Below are 15,994 nucleotides of genomic sequence, written 5' to 3' on the forward strand. Positions count from 1 at the left end.
ACTGGCTCCCAGCTCCCGCCCTCCGCCACACCCACTCCAGCCAAACCCGCCAGCCTTTGTTCTGATGGCTTCCTCTATCCAAAATGCCTTCCCTGCCCACTTCCACACACTCAGACGTTCCCCAGCCTTCAAGACACAGCTCTAATCTCTTGCCAGCACCTGGCCAAGGTCTGGCAGAGACAGGCATTCGAGCAAGAAGTGCTGTTTCCTTTCCCAGAACTCAAACTCCCTCAACATTTTATCTCCACCTCCCTTTGGGCTCAGAACTCTTCCTATCTTGGATTAGACTCATGTAGCAGGTTGGAAAGAATTATTATCTTGACAGCTGGTGCCAGGATGCCTCTTAGGGGGAACTGCCTTTGTCCGGGAAAATACTTTCATGAGCTGCTCGGGGTAGATAGAGGTGAGATCCTGAGGGCTGTTTTAGCAGCAGGAGAACAACAAAAGAGAGTGCTAAATGCTCTGCACGCATCAGGAGGGGGAACTGGGGGTGGGTGGGGAGAAGAGGAACCAGGGGAGGGAAGCCAAGGGGGGAGGGGGCAGCACCACACCGTGCGGAAGAGCTGGAGCTGCTTTAGGATTGGGAATATCTGATGTTCAGCTTTTGTTTTGCTTTGTTTTTTTTTTGTTTGTTTGTTTTTTGCGGTACGCGGGCCTCTCACTGTTGTGGCCTCTCCCGTTGCGGAGCACAGGCTCCGGATGCGCAGGCTCAGCGGCCATGGCTCACGGGCCCAGCTCTGCAGCATATGGGATCCTCCCGGACCGGGGCACGAACCCGTATCCCCTGCATCGGCAGGCGGACTCTCAACCACTGCGCCACCAGGGAGGCCCTTTTGCTTTGTTTTGGTAAGAGCTTTATTGAGAAATTATTCTCATACCATACAATTCACCCATTGAAAGTGTACAATTCTCCTGGTGTTTTTTTTGTTTGTTTTTGGCCGCACTACGCAGCTCATGAGGTCTTAGTTCCCTGACCAGGGATTGAACCCAGGCCCTGGCAATGAAAGCGCTGAATCCTAACCACTTCTCCTGGTGTTTTGTTTTGTTTACCGCTGCAGGTGCAACTCCCTTCATGTGCTCCAACCCTCAGGGAAGGTTGGATGCTAGGTTGATAGATGTCAGGGCCTGGCCGTCCAGAGGGTGAGCTGGGCCTCACCCCTCTGCTTCACACTGTAAGGCCTAGTGGGAAGAGGGACGGGGGCCCACGTTTGAGTCTGTAGCATGGCAGAGACAAAGCAGCAGGATGGGAACAAGAATTTAGTGGTCAAGGGCAAGAAGTGACCAGGAGACAAAAGTTTCTCCCAAGAAAAGAGAAGAATCTTGGAGAAGGCACAGGATGTTTCCACAAGACATGGGAGGGTCTGAGAGGCAGGGAGACACCAGCTGAGACCTGGGTTATAGTTGTTCATGGGCCCCGTTCCTCCAGGACAGGTACCCAATCTAAGCCACTAGTTGCTGGATTCCAAATTCATGCTTTTTTTTTTTGGCCACACTGAGCAGCACGTGGGATCTTAGTTCTCCGACCAGTTCCACTGTGCCCCCTGCAGTAGAATCGCAAAGTCTTAACCACTGAACCGCCAGGGAAGTCCATCAAATTCATCCATTAATTAGGTTGTGACTGAACTGTTCTGCAGGTTCCCTTAATTGCACAGATAACCACCACCACCACCCGCCCCAATTTGCCTCCCTGCTCCAGCCCCGGGCTGGGTCTTCTCTTCACTTGACACATCACTTACCCTCCCCCGGGGTCTGCACTTCAATGCTGGGGTTGAAGCTCTGGGTCTCCCAGGAGGGCCCTGGGGAAGCCGCCCGGATCTGAAAGACGTAGCGGGTAGCTGGCTTGAGGTTGGTGACGGTGACCGCAGGCTCCCCTGTCTTCACCGTGGAGTAAGTCTGCTCACTCTGACCCTGGGGAGGGACCGAGAAGTGAGGCCCAGACCCAGGGCTGGCCCCACGCTCCTGGGAGGATGTCGGGGGAAAGGAGTAGGGAGGAGCCTGGGCTGGTGGAATAACTCCACTTGTCTTGGGGAGATCCCACAGCTTTCTTCCATAGGGTCACCAGCCCCTTTCTCCATCACGAGCTCCCCCCCATACTCGGTGGTACTTGTAGCTGAGAACAGCCCCACCTCCAAGTAAGAGAAACTTTAGAGAAAATGCTGGCCTTCATAGGGATGCCAGGATGAAGAGCATCAGGGCCTGGCAGTCCAGAGGGTGAGCTGCACCTGACCCCTCAGAGGAAAGAAGAAGCCAATGAGGCCTGACACCTGCTCAGCCCTTGTTGGATCCCACAGCTTTTCCTTCCCCTCGGCATCGGACTTTCACAATGTCCTGCAAGGCATGGATTCACAGATAAGGAATCGGGCTCAGAGGGGTAGACAGGCTCTCCCATGGGCCCCAGCAACGGTCCACTCACTGCCTGCTGCTGGGCTAGACCCTATAGGAGCCAACTTCCTACAATCCTCACAGCAGCATTCCTATCTCCTTTAACAGGTGAGGCTCACATCAAAGAAGGGTTGGGGTGACACCTTCTCGATTCCTCCAGGTCCCGTGCTCTGTGCTCTACATCATCCTGCCCCCAACACATCTGATAATGGTACCTGCTGGACATGCTACCATTATTTTGTCTCTGCCCACACCCCCTTATTAGAGCCCCTGCCACACTCACAGCCCCCAGAGGTGCATCTCCCCTATATCTGTGGCCCCAGTTCTAGGGCCATGGTATTCAGGAATCAGGGAAGACTCTGACCCAAGCTGGGCCAATCAGAATCTCCCTTCCGGGCATTTGAACAAACCACCGAAAGACAGTGCAATGACTGCATGACCTGTGAGACAGGACAGGCTCAGGGCGGGGAGGGGGAAAGGGGCAAGGCTGCCAGCCTCAGCAGCTGCCAGGTGCTAGGAGCAAGGCCCCTGCAGAGGAGGTGGAGCTGGTGCACAGAGAGGAGTCGGCGTGAGGAGCTCGTGACACCAGCCACACTTCTGGTCATCGGGCTCCATGAGACGTTCCTGAAGGCTTTCAAACACAGCCCCTTTGGTACTGGCTCCTCTTTTCAAGGATGTTTGTTCCCAGCAACTTCAAACTCCCTAAGGGCCTGGAAGCATCCACCCAGCTCAGTGCTGGGACTGTATCTATGCTGTGATCCCCAAGTGTCAGTTCAATGAGCCCTTTCTAAGCAACTGCTGCGTGCCTAGCTCCTTCCCAGTGACCTTCGCTGCAGTCTCCTAGACATCAAGGATCCCCAGAGCTCTGCCCTGACTTCTCTTCTCATTCATGCCCCCCTCCCTTGGTCATCCCTTCTGCTCCCTTGGCTTCAGCTACTATCTCTATGCTGAAAGCCCCCAACTCTCTCTTTCTCTCTCTGTCTTTCTCTCTCTGTCTCTGTCTCTCTCAACTCACAGCTCTCCAGACTTCTCGTATTCAAAAACCGACTGATTCAGCAAAGAACTCCCTGGAGTCACTGAGGAGGGAGTGAAGTCCTGACACATGTAGTGCTAATTTGAAAGCCAGGTTTCACTTTAATGAATACAGTTGGCACCAAGGTGAGAGACAGTTTAACTGCAGATTACATGTCAAATTCAAACAGTTTGAATTTAAATTCATAAGTTTATTAACTTATGCGGAAAAGGGACGGTGGATCCGGTTGTAACTCCACTTGTCAAACCATGGTTGAGCTGCAACCAGAGATGACAACAGATACAAGAGGTCAGCAAAAAGCAGCAAGAAGTATCCTATGAGAACCAACTGGCGATATGGAGTTTACAATAAGGATTGCTGTATATTTTCTATTCTTATTTGTAAATGATGGGTTACACATTCCTCACGTCAGCAAAATTATAATAATAATGCACACGTTCATTGCTCTGCAGAGCTGGCTGCTAAACGTTTACCAACACGGGGGCCCCATGACCTAGCAATGTGCTCCCACCGTGGTACCTTTCTGTAAAATTTGAAACAATATATTTCTGCATTCTTTTTCTTAAAAGGATTGCAAATTGTATGTACATGATTCCGCCACACAAAATCTGGATCAGCCCCCAGAGAAGGCTTCTTGTCAACTGTACACACTAGGCAGAAGTGGTGAAAATGGACATGATGACCAGTGATGAATGGAGACGTGGGGAAAGAGGGAGAGCAGTGGGGTCCATGGTGAGGAGAGGACAGGAAGAAACCCCAGCTGGGCAGGCCCCTTAGAGGGCCTGTGGAAATGTTTAGAAAGAAAGTAAGAAGGACTTCTGCTGGGAGGTGCTTATGAAGAGAAGGAAGCCAGCAGGTGAGGGGGGCAGATCACAGCCAGGAATGCAGCCCCAGGTCCCTCCCAGACCCCGACTCACCTTCTCATAGTATCTGATCTCATACTCCGTGCCGTTGGCCCCAGGGGCTCCAGCGGGGATGGGCTCCCGCCATGACAGGGACACACTCTGGGGCTCCACTCGGTCCCTGCGGATCTCATCCTCCTCCCATGGTGCTGAAAGTAAGTAATGCAAGGTTCTGGACCCAGATCTGATTGTGGGGCAGGGACAGGGGCTGGAAAGTCTGGACAAGCGGGGATTAGGGGCGGGGCTACTGGAGCCACAGAAGCATGACCAAAGGGTCTGTGGGGGACAGGATGCTCCTGAGGCACGGGGCTTGAGGGATAGCATCTTTGCGGGACTAGAGGGAAGGGAGGCCTCTCTCACCCCAGAGCTCTCTGCTTCCCTGGCTCCTAGGGGGAAAGCATCAGGCCACGTGCTGCTTGCCCACGCCCTATACTCCAGCTTCCCTCATGGTGGCTCGTTCTAATCCCCCAGGCTCTTTCTACACTCTCTGCGGTTTGGAGACATTAGGGAGCACAGAAGGCAGGAAGACAAGCTACTTAACTATTCTAATAATCTGGGCAAGAGGTAATACACTCAACAAACTAGGGATAGAAGGAAACTACCTCAACATAATAAAGGCCATATATGAAGAGCCCACAGCTAACATCATACTCAATGGTGAAAAACTGAAAGTTTTCCCTTGAAGATCAGGAATAAGACAAGGATGCCCACTCTTGCCACTTCTATTCAATACAGTACTGGGAGTCCTAGACAGATCAGTTAGGCAAGAAAAAGAAAGAAAAGGCATCCAGATTGGAAAGGAGGAAGTAAAATGATCTCTCTCCACAGATGACATAATCTTATATGTAGAAAACCCCGAAGATTCCACAGAAAACACTGTTAGAACAAATAAACAAATACAGCAAAGTTGCTGGATACAAAATCAAATCACAAAATCATTTGCATTTCTACACACTAACAATGAACAATATGAAATAGAAATTAAGTAAACAATCCCACTTACAATAGCATCAAAAAAGATAAAATATTTAGGAATAAACTTAACCAGAAAAGCAAAAAACTTGCACACTGAAAACTACAAGACACTGCCGAAAGAAACTGAAGAAGTCACAAATAAACAGAAAGACATCCATATTTATTGGGACTTCCCTGGTGGTCCAGTGGTTAAGTATCTTCCTTCCAATGCAGGGGATGTGGGTTCAATCCCTGTTCAGGGAAATAAGATCACAAATGCCGCGGGGCAACTAAGCCTGTGCGCCGCAACCACTGAGCCACACGCCACAACTACAGAGCCCACGTGCTCTGAAGCCCACGTGCCACAACTACAGAGTCTGCACATCAAAACTAGAGAGAAGCCCACGTGCCATAACTAGAGAGAAGCCCACACACCACAATGAAGAGCCCGCGTACTGCAACAAAAGATCCCACATGCCACAGCTAAGACCCAACACAGCCATAAATAAATAAATAAATAAATAAATAAATAAAATCTGTGTTTAAAAAAAGAAAAGACATCCATATTTATGGAGTGTAGACTTAACACTGTCAAAATGTCCATACTACCGAAAGTGACCTAAAAAAATTCAGTGCAATTCCTATCAAAATCCCAATAGCATTTTTTGCAGAAATAGAAAAAAAAATTCTAAAATTCATATGGAATCTCCAAGGACCATGAACAGTCAAAATGATCTTGAGAAAGAAAAGCAAACCTGGAAGCCTCACACTTTTTTACTTCAAAATGTTACAAACCTACAGTAAACAAAACGGTATGGTACTTGGCATAAAAACAGAACTATAGACCAATGGAACAGAACAGACAGCCCAAAAGTAAACCCTCATATATATGGTCAAATGCTCCTCTACAAGGATGTCAGGGCCACACAATGGGAAAAGGAAAGTATCTTCAACAAATGATGCTGGAGAATTTGATTTTTGTTTTGTTTTGTTTTTTGGCCACGCTGTGCAGCATGTGGATCTTAGTTCCCCAACCAGGGATTGAACCCACGACCCCTGCATTGGAAGTGCAGAGTCTTAACCACTGGACCACCAGGGAAGTCTCCAGTGCTGGGGAATTTGAATATCCACATGCAAAAGAATGAATTTGGGCCCTTACCTTCACCACATACAAAAATTAACTCAAAATGAATTACAGGCCTAAATGTAAGACCTGAAACTATAAAACTCCTAGAAGAAAATATAGAGGAAAAGCTTCATGATATTGGATTTGGCAACGATTTCTTGAATATGACACCAAAACACAGGCAAGAAAAGCGAAAATAGACAAATGGCACTACATCAAACTAAAAACATCTGTACAGTAAAGGAAACAATCAACAGAGTGAAAAATCAACCTATGGAATGGGGGAATATATTTACTAACCACATATCTGATAAGGGGTTAATATCCAGGATATAAAAAGAACTCCTACAACTCAACAATAACAACAAAAACCCACAAATAACCCAATGGGCAGAGGACTTGAATAAACATTTCTCCAAAGAAGATGTGCAAATGGGCAATAAGCACATGAAAAGATATTCAATATCACTAATCATCAGGGAAATGGAAGTCAAAACCACAATGAGATATCACCTCATACCTGTTAGGATCAAAAACAAACAAACAAACAACAACAGCAAACAAAACAAACAAACAGAAAATAACAAGTGTTGATGAGGCTATGGAGAAATTGGAACCCTGTGCACTGTTGGTGGGAATGTAAATTGGTGCAGCCACTATGGAAAACAGTATGGAGGTTCTTTAAAAAAATAAGAATAGGATGCAACTAGAGATTATCATACTAAGTGAAGTCAGAAAGTGAAAGACAAATACCATATGATATCACTTAATATGTGGAATTGAAAATATAACACAAACGAACCTATCTATGAAAAATAAACAGAATCAAGGACATAGAGAATAGACTGGTGGTTGCCAAGGGGGAGGGGGCTGGAGGAGGGGTGGAGTGGGAGGTTGGATTTAGCAGATGTAAGCTTTTATACATAGAATGGATAAAAAACAAGGTCCTACTGAATAGCACAGAGAACTGTATTCAGTATCCTATGATAAACTGTAATGGAAAAAATATTTTAAAATGTATATATGTGTATAACTGAATCACTCTGTACAGCAGAAATTAACACAACATTGTAAATCAACTATACTTCAATTTAAAAATTGATAAAAAATACAATAAAATAAAAATAGAACTACCATGTGATGTAGCAATCCCTCTTCTGAGTATATAGCCCAAGGAAATGAAATCACAATTTTGAAGAAATTTCTGCACTTCCATGTTCACTGCAGCATTATTCACAATAGCCAAGATATGGAAACAACATAAGTGTCTGTTGACAGATGAACAGATAAAGACAAGAAAATTATATACGTATATATTTAATGATATGTTATTCAGCGATTAAAAAAAGATATACTGCCATTAGCAAAACCACAGATGAACCAAGAAGGCATTATGCTAAGTGAAATAAGACAGAGAGAGACAAATACTGCATGATCTCACTTATATGTAGAATCTAAAAATGCCAAACTCGGGACTTCCCTGGTGGTGCAGTGGTTAAGAATCTGCCTGCCGGGCTTCCCTGGTGGCGCAGTGGTTGAGAGTCCGCCTGCCGATGCAGGGGACGCGAGTTCATGCCCCGGTCCGGGAGGATCCCACATGCCGCAGAGTGGCTGGGCCCGTGAGCCATGGCCGCTGAGCCTGTGTGTCCGGAGCCTGTGCTCCGCAAGGGGAGAGGCCACAGCAGTGAGAGGCCCGCGTAACAAAAAAAAAAAAAAAAAAAGAATCTGCCTGCCAACGCAGGGGACGCGGGTTTGAGCCCTGGTCCGGGAAGATCCCACATGCTGCTGAGCAACTAAGCCCGTGCGCCACAACTACTGAGCCTGCGCTCTAGAGCCCGCGAGCCACAACTACTGAAGCCCACGTGCCACAACTACTGAAGCCCACGCACCTAGAGACCGTGCTCCACAACAAGAGAAGCCACTGCAATGAGAAGCCCGCACACCACAACGAAGAGTAGCCGCCACTCGCCGCAACTAGAGAAAGCCCGCGTGCAGCAACAAAGACCCAATGCAGCCATAAATAAATAAATATATATATAATTTAAAAAATAATAAAAATGCCAAACTCATAGAAACAGAGAGTAGATTGGCTCTTGACAAGAGGTAGGGGGTGGGGGAAATGGGGAGATGTTGGTCAAAGGTACGAACTTCCAATTATAAGATGAATTACATCTGGGGATCTAATGTATGGCATGGTGTAGTTGAAAACTGCTAAGAGAGATCTTGAATGTTTTCACCAGACTCATAAAACATACTTATGTGAGGTGATGGATGTGTTAACTAACCTTCCCATGAAAATCATTTCACAATACACACATACACCAAATCATCACATTGTACACCTTAGACTTACACAAAGGTGTAATTCAATTATATCTCAATAAAGCTGGGGGAAAAAATAATGTCATGTAGACATACAATGGAATACTATTCAGCCTAAAAGAAGGAAATCCCATCACATGCAACAACATGGATGAACTTTGAGGACATTATGCTGAGTGAAATAAGCCAGTCGCGAAAAGACAGATTCTGCATGATTCCACTTCTATGAAGTATCTAAAGTAATCGAACTTTTAGAAAGTAGAATGGTGGTTGCCAGGGTCTGGGGGGAAAGGGAAAGAGGAGTTGTTGTTCAAGGGGTATAGAGTTTGCATTTTGCAAGATGAAAAAGTTCTAGAGGTCTGTAGTACAATAACTGCATATAGTTAACACTACTGTACTGTACACTTAAAAATGGTTAATTTGGTAAATTTCATGTGATATGTTTTTTACCACAATTAAAAAAAAGTATTGATGCCCAGGTCAGGTCATAAACCCAAAGCAATTAAATCATAATTTCTGTGGGGTGGGACTCGGGCATTAGCATTTTTTTTTTTTTTTGCGGTACGCTGGCCTCTCACTGTTGTGGCCTCTCGCGTTGCGGAGCACGGGCTCTGGACGCACAGGCTCAGCAGCCATGGCTCACCGGCCCAGCCGCTCCGCGGCACGTGGGATCCTCCCAGACCGGCGCACGAACCCGTGTCCCCTGCATTGACAGGTGGACTCCCAACCACTGTGCCACCAGGGAAGCCCTACATTTTTTTTTTTTTTTTTTTTTGCGGTACACGGGCCTCTTACTGCTGTGGCCTCTCCCGTTGCGGAGCACAGGTTCCGGACGCGCAGGCTCAGCGGCCATGGCCCACGGGCCCAGCCACTCCGCGACATGTGGGATCTTCCCGGACCGGGGCACGAACCCGTGTCCCCTGCATCAGCAGGTGGACTCTCAACCACTGCGCCACCAGGGAAGCCCCTAGTATCTTTTTTAAAAGCTTCTCAATGATTCCAGTGTACAGACAGATTTGAGAACCTAGTCTAGATAATGTTGGGGGAACAGACAGTAGCAAACAAAAAGAAACAAACAAAAGTGTAATCATGTCAGAATAAGGTACCACCAGGTTACTGGGAGGAAAGATCATGACTTCACTTTAAGTGTGTTGAGCAGAGGGGTTCCCAAGAGAAGATGCCAGAAAGGCAGCTGGATAAGTGGTTCCAAGGCTCCCAAAAGGTACCTGGGAGGGTGACAGAGGTCCGAGAGCCATCAGGAGGTGATTCGATGAAACTGCCCAGGGCAATGCACAGAGAGAGAGAAGGCAAAGCTTTCAGGAAACAAGCCCAAGAAAAGGCAGGCAAAGGAAGAGGAGTTTGGAAAGGAGAAGCCAGAGAGGTAGGAGGAAAAGCCAGGAGCAAAGGAGGCTACAGAAGCCCAGGGAAGAGAACATTTAGGAAGGTTCCTTCCTGACTCTTCCAGTTATTAGCTATTGGGCCATAAGCAAGAGCCTCGGTTTCCTTATATGTAGACTGGAAACAATAACGACCTCCTTAGGCCTGCTGTGAGAATTTTATGAATTAATGCATATGGAGAGCTTAGCACAATACCTGACACAGAACAAGCATTCAATACCAAGTTTACCAGCAAGAGGAACTGCTGGTTGGCAGTGTCATATGCTGAGCAGAGACGGGGCAAGATGATTCAAAGTGCCCACTGGCTTTAATAATGTGGAGGTTCCTGGTGACTTCAGGGGATAGAGGGGAAGTGGACAGCAGGCGGCAACGGGCCGAGGAAGTGGAGAGGAGGGCATATGGAGCTCACTCTTAGAAAAGCGTATAAACATGGCTTCCAGTTTTAAATGGTAACCATCTAACAGGCTCCACCTCCAGTCTCCCCCAAATTCTAATTAAGACCCAAAGATACAGAAAGAGTTGAAAACACAGAATGTCACCGTAAACTAATCTTGACAGCTGATTGCCAGAATGGGGTGACGAGGACTAGAAGCGGCATATTTCCACCTACGCTAAAGCCAGTGGTACTGGACTGAAAAATACAATTGTAGTGCCCCCCCAGGCTATGCTGCTCACAGAGTGACACCACCTCCCATCCTAAAAATAACTTGGAAGATCCTTTATCCTTCCTCCCACTGTCTGACCCTTAAAAAAAAAAAAAAAAAAGCAAGGTCTTTGTCAACTGGACAACGAACGCACAGCCATCACTCTACTGCAGAGTTGCTTTGGAGGAAAAGTGTTCTTCCCTATCTCCGAAGAGTGCCTCTCAGCCTAGATACACTTGGAGATGGCAGCTCCCAGAAAAGATGTAGGCACAAAGGGAAGAAGAGTGATGAAACATCCTAGGAAGGGGCACAATCCCTTGTAGATACAGATGGAGGGCAGAGATAGGAAAGAGCCAGGAATGTCTTTTTTTTTTTTTTTTTTTTTTTTGCGGTACGCGGGCCTCTCACCGTTGTGGCCTCTCCCGCTGCGGAGCACAGGCTCTGGACGCGCAGGCTCAGCGGCCACAGCTCACGGGCCCAGCCGCTCCGCGGCATGTGGGATCTTCCCGGACCGGGACACGAACCCGCATCCCCTGCATTGGCAGGTGGACCCCCAACCACTGCGCCACCAGGGAAGCCCAGGAATGTCATTTTTTAAAACTACATTTGTTGAAAGTTATCAGATGGCCAGGATATAGAGGTAGGAGAAGGTTGCATTTCAGCCCCGCAGAGCTATGTTAGATGAAAGCCTGATAAATCCTGACAGTGGAGCTAAAAACTGAGCCCAAGCACCTGCCCTCCTACTGAAGATTGGTAATGAGATCAGTCAGCACCAAAGTGGGGCTGAGAGTACAGCAGACACTACTGGAAACCTATTCAATGGCCATGTCCCCCTTCCCCGCTGACTGAGCCCAGTTTTTGATTCAGGGTCTACTGTCTGCCCTGAGATGACTCAGGTTAATTCTGATTGTTCTAAAACATCTGTGTGCACTCATTCCCTATGCCAGTAATTGGGTTAGGGTTGGGTTCATAATCCAGTTCTGGCCAACAAAAGGAGAAATCACCTAAGGGGAGGAGGGATTATGGGAAAGGTTTCTGGCTTTTAAAAAGATACCAACATTTTCTATGTCTACATCTTTATTCCTGCCCTGCAACTGAGGACATGGGGTGGGAGGGCGAAGCTGGGGCAAAGTGAGAGTAGCATCGACATTTATACACTACCGAATGTAAAATAGCTGGCTGGTGGGAAGCAGCAGCATAGCACAAGGAGATGGGCTTGGTGCATTGCGATGACCTAGAGGGGTGGGATCTAGGGAGAATGGGAGGGAGGCTCAAGAGGGAGGGGATACGGGGACATGTGTATGCATATGGCTGATTCGCTTTGTTGTGCAACAGAAACTAACACAGTATTGTGAAGTCATTATACTCCAATAAAGATCTATTAAGAAATAAAGGAATAGAGTCACAACTTAAAAAAAAAAAGATACCAACAAGGAAGAAACAGTTCTTTTTCTGCCCTGGATGGTAAGGATATGATGATGTCTGGAGCAGCTGCATCCAACTTGCCACCATAAGGGAGCCAGCCTATGTTATAAGGATGGCAGAGTGGAGAGAAAGAAAAAATCTGGGTCCTTGAGGGCACTGTTGAGCTGATGAATTAACCAAGCTCTAGTTCCCCTCTTCTTAGGTAAGCTAATAAGTCATTTCAGTCAAATGTCATTTGCACTGAGACGTACTGTTACTTGCAGCTGAAAGCCTCACAAACCAGTAAAAAGGACAATTCATATATCTTGTTTTGGTTTTTGGTTTTTTTGGCAAACATCAGCTATTTCTTTGATCGAGAACAAGTAAACAGAAAACACTAAGAAATTGGGCATATGAAAAAATATTTCTGAATAAGCAAAAAAAAGTATTACTCTAAAGACTCAGGAGGGGACTTCCCTGGTGGCGCAGTGGTTAAGAAACTGCCTGCCAATGCAGGGGACACAGGTTTGAGCCCTGGTCCGGGAAGATCCCACACGCCACAGAGCAATTAAGCCCATGCGCCACAACTACTGAGCCTGCACTCTAGAGCCCGCAAGCCACAACTACTGAGCTTGCACGCCGCAACTACTGAAGCCCACATGCCTAGATCCCATGCTCCGCAGCAAAGAGAAGCCACCGCAATGAGAAGCCCACGCACTGCAATGAAGAGTAGCCCCCGGTCGCCATACTAGAGAAAGCCCACACGCAGCAACAAAGACCCAAAGCAGCCAAAAATAAATAAATAATTTTTTTTAAAAAATGAAGACTCAGGAGGAGCAGATCGCAGGTCTTTAAGAGCGATTAATATGACAGTTAGAAGAACAAGTAAGGAGACTGTTTGGCATCTTGAAGAAGATGAAAGAAAACACAGCCTCCTGAAATAGGAGCAGAAGGCCACGAAGAGAAAACAGATGGAGAAGAAAAAGAAACAGGATGAGATGAGATAAAAGTGGAGAAAGTGAGAAAGGCGTGTAGGGAAACTAAAAATGCATTAGCAAAATCAAAATATTTAAAAGTCATTACAAATATAAGGAATTTAACAAAATTACAAGCAGAATGGGAAAGCTAAACCTCTTAGTCCTTGGAACATCAAGTCGACAATAAGAAGGAAATAGAAGAATTAAATAATATAGTACTTAATATATATGGAGATGGAGGGGGAGAGAGAGAGAACACTGCAGTATAAAAATAATACACATTGCTTCAAGGTAGCCATAGAATAGTTAAAATGTTTACCATACCTTAGCCCTCAAAGAAAACCACAATAGTTACTTGAAAAAGTAAACATTGGGGGCTTCCCTGGTGGAGCAATGGTTAAGAATCTGCCTGCCAATGCAGGGGACATGGGTTCGAGCCCTGGTCCAGAAAGATCCCAGATGCCGTGGAGCAACTAAGCCTGTGCGCCACAACTACTAAACCTGCGCTCTAGAGCCCGCGAGCCACAACTACTGAGCCTGTGTGCCACAACTACTGAACCCTGCATGCTTAGAGCCTGTGCTCCGCAACAAGAGAAGCCACTGCAATGAGAAGGCTGCGCACTGCAACAAAGAGTAGCCCCTGCTCGCCTCAACTAGAGAAAGTCCATGCGCAGTAACAAAGACCCAACGCAGCCAAAAATAAATTTAAAAATAAATAAATAAAATAAAATAATTTTAGTCGAAACTACAATACTAGAAGAAAACACAGGTGTAAGTCTTCATGACCTTGATTTAGGCAATGGTTTCTTAGATATGAAACCAAAAGCACAAGCAACTAAAGAAAAATAAACTGGATTTGATCAAAATTTAAAACTCTGAGCTTCAAAGGACACTACTAAGAAAGTGAAAGACAGGTAGCTGCCAGAGGTGGAGGTGAGAGGTGGGCAAAATGGGTGAAGGTTAATCATTAGAGAAATGCAACTCAAAACTACAATGAGGGGCTTCCCTGGTGGCGCAGTGGTTGAGAGTCCGCCTGCCGATGCAGGGGACACGGGTTCGTGCCCTGGTCTGGGAAGATCCCACATGCCGCGGAGCGGCTGAGCCCGTGAGCCATGGCCGCTGAGCCTGCGCGTCCAGAGCCTGTGCTCCGCAAAGGGAGAGGCCACAACAGTGAGAGGCCCGCGTACCACAAAAAAAAAAAAAACTACAATGAGGTATCACCTCACACCAGTCAGAATGGCCATCATCAAAAAATCTACAAACAATAAATGCTGGAGAGGGTGTGGAGAAAAGGGAACCCTCTTGCACTGCTGGTGGGAATGTAAATTGATACAGCCACTATGGAGAACAGTATGGAGGTTCCTTAAAAAACTAAAAATAGGGCTTCCCTGGTGGCACAGTGGTTGAGAATCTGCCTGCCAATGCAGGGGACACGGGTTCGAGCCCTGGTCTGGTAAGATCCCACATGCCGCGGAGCAACTGGGCCCGTAAGCCACAACTACTGAGCCTGCGTGTCTGGAGCCTGTGCTCCGCAACAAGAGAGGCCGCGATAGTGAAAGGCCCGTGCACCGCGATGAAGAGTGGCCCCTGCTTGCTGCAACTAGAGAAAGCCCTCGCACAGAAACGAAGACCCAACACAGCCAAAAATAAATAAATTAATTTTTAAAAAAAACCTAAAAACTAAAAATAGAACTACCATATGACCCAGCAATCCCACTACGGGGCACACACCCTGAGAAAACCATAATTCAAAAAGAGTCATGGGGCTTCCCTGGTGGCGCAGTGGTTGAGGGTCTGCCTGCCGATGCAGCGGACACGGGTTCGTGCCCCGGTCCGGGAAGATCCCACATGCCGCAGAGTGGCTGGGCCCGTGAGCCATGGCCGCTGAGCCTGCGCGTCCGGAGCCTGTGCTCCGCAACGGGAGAGGCCACAACACTGAGAGGCCCACGCACCGCAAAAAAAAAAGAGTCATGTACCACAATGTTCACTGCAGCTCTATTTACAATAGCCAGGACATGGAAGCAACTTAAGTGCTCATCGACAGATGAATGGATAAAGAAGATGTGGCACATATATACAATGGAATATTACTCAGCCATAAAAAGAATCAAAATTGAGTTATTTGTAGTAAGGTGGATGGACCTAGAGACTGTCATACAGAGTGAAGTCAGTCAGAAAGAGAAAAACAAATACCGTATGCTAACACATATATATGGAATCTAAAAAAAAAAAAATTGGTTCTGAAGAACCTAGGGGCAGGACAGGAATAAAGACGCAGACGTAGAGAATGGACTTGAGGACACAGGGAGAGGGAAGGGTAAGCTGGGACAAAGTGAGAGAGTGGCATGGACATATGTACACTACCAAATGTAAAATAGATAGCTAGTGGGAAGCAGCCGCATAGCACAGGGAGATCTGCTCTGTGTCCACCTAGAGGGGTTGGATAAGGAGGGTGGAAGGGAGATGTAAGAGGGAGGAGATATGGGGAATGTATGTATATGTATAGCTGATTCACTTTGTTATACAGCAACAACTAACACAACATTGTAAAGCAATTATACTCCAATAAAGAAGTTAAAAAAATTTTTTTTAATGGGTGAAGGTGATCAAAAGGTATAAATTTCCTGTTATAAAATAAGTAAGTCCTGGAGATGTAATGTACAGCGTGGTGACTATAGTTAATAATACTATATTGTATATTTGAAAATTGCTGGGACTTCCCTGATGGTCCAGTGGTTAGGACTCCACATATTCACTGCCAAAGACCCGGGTTCAATCTCTGGTCAGGGAACTAAGATCCCGCAAACCGTGCAGTGTGGCCAAAAGAAAAAAAAAATTGCTAAGCGAGTAGA

General features: G+C 46.7%; 1 protein-coding gene across 1 annotated transcript in view; it reads right to left on the reverse strand.

The window, feature by feature from the left end:
- Positions 1–15,994, reverse strand: part of EPHA10 (EPH receptor A10) — a gene marked incomplete at both ends in the record, with an annotated part of 41,604 nt that overhangs the window by 10,833 nt on the left and 14,777 nt on the right. Inside the window, 2 exons of the mRNA XM_079698018.1 lie at positions 1,737–1,908; positions 4,333–4,466. Coding sequence (XP_079554144.1) covers positions 1,737–1,908; positions 4,333–4,466 — 306 coding nt within the window. The remainder of the gene's footprint in view (positions 1–1,736; positions 1,909–4,332; positions 4,467–15,994) is intronic.

Source organism: Hyperoodon ampullatus, assembly GCF_949752795.1.
Source record: "Hyperoodon ampullatus genome assembly, chromosome: 2".
In the NCBI taxonomy this organism is placed as follows: domain Eukaryota; kingdom Metazoa; phylum Chordata; class Mammalia; order Artiodactyla; family Ziphiidae; genus Hyperoodon; species Hyperoodon ampullatus.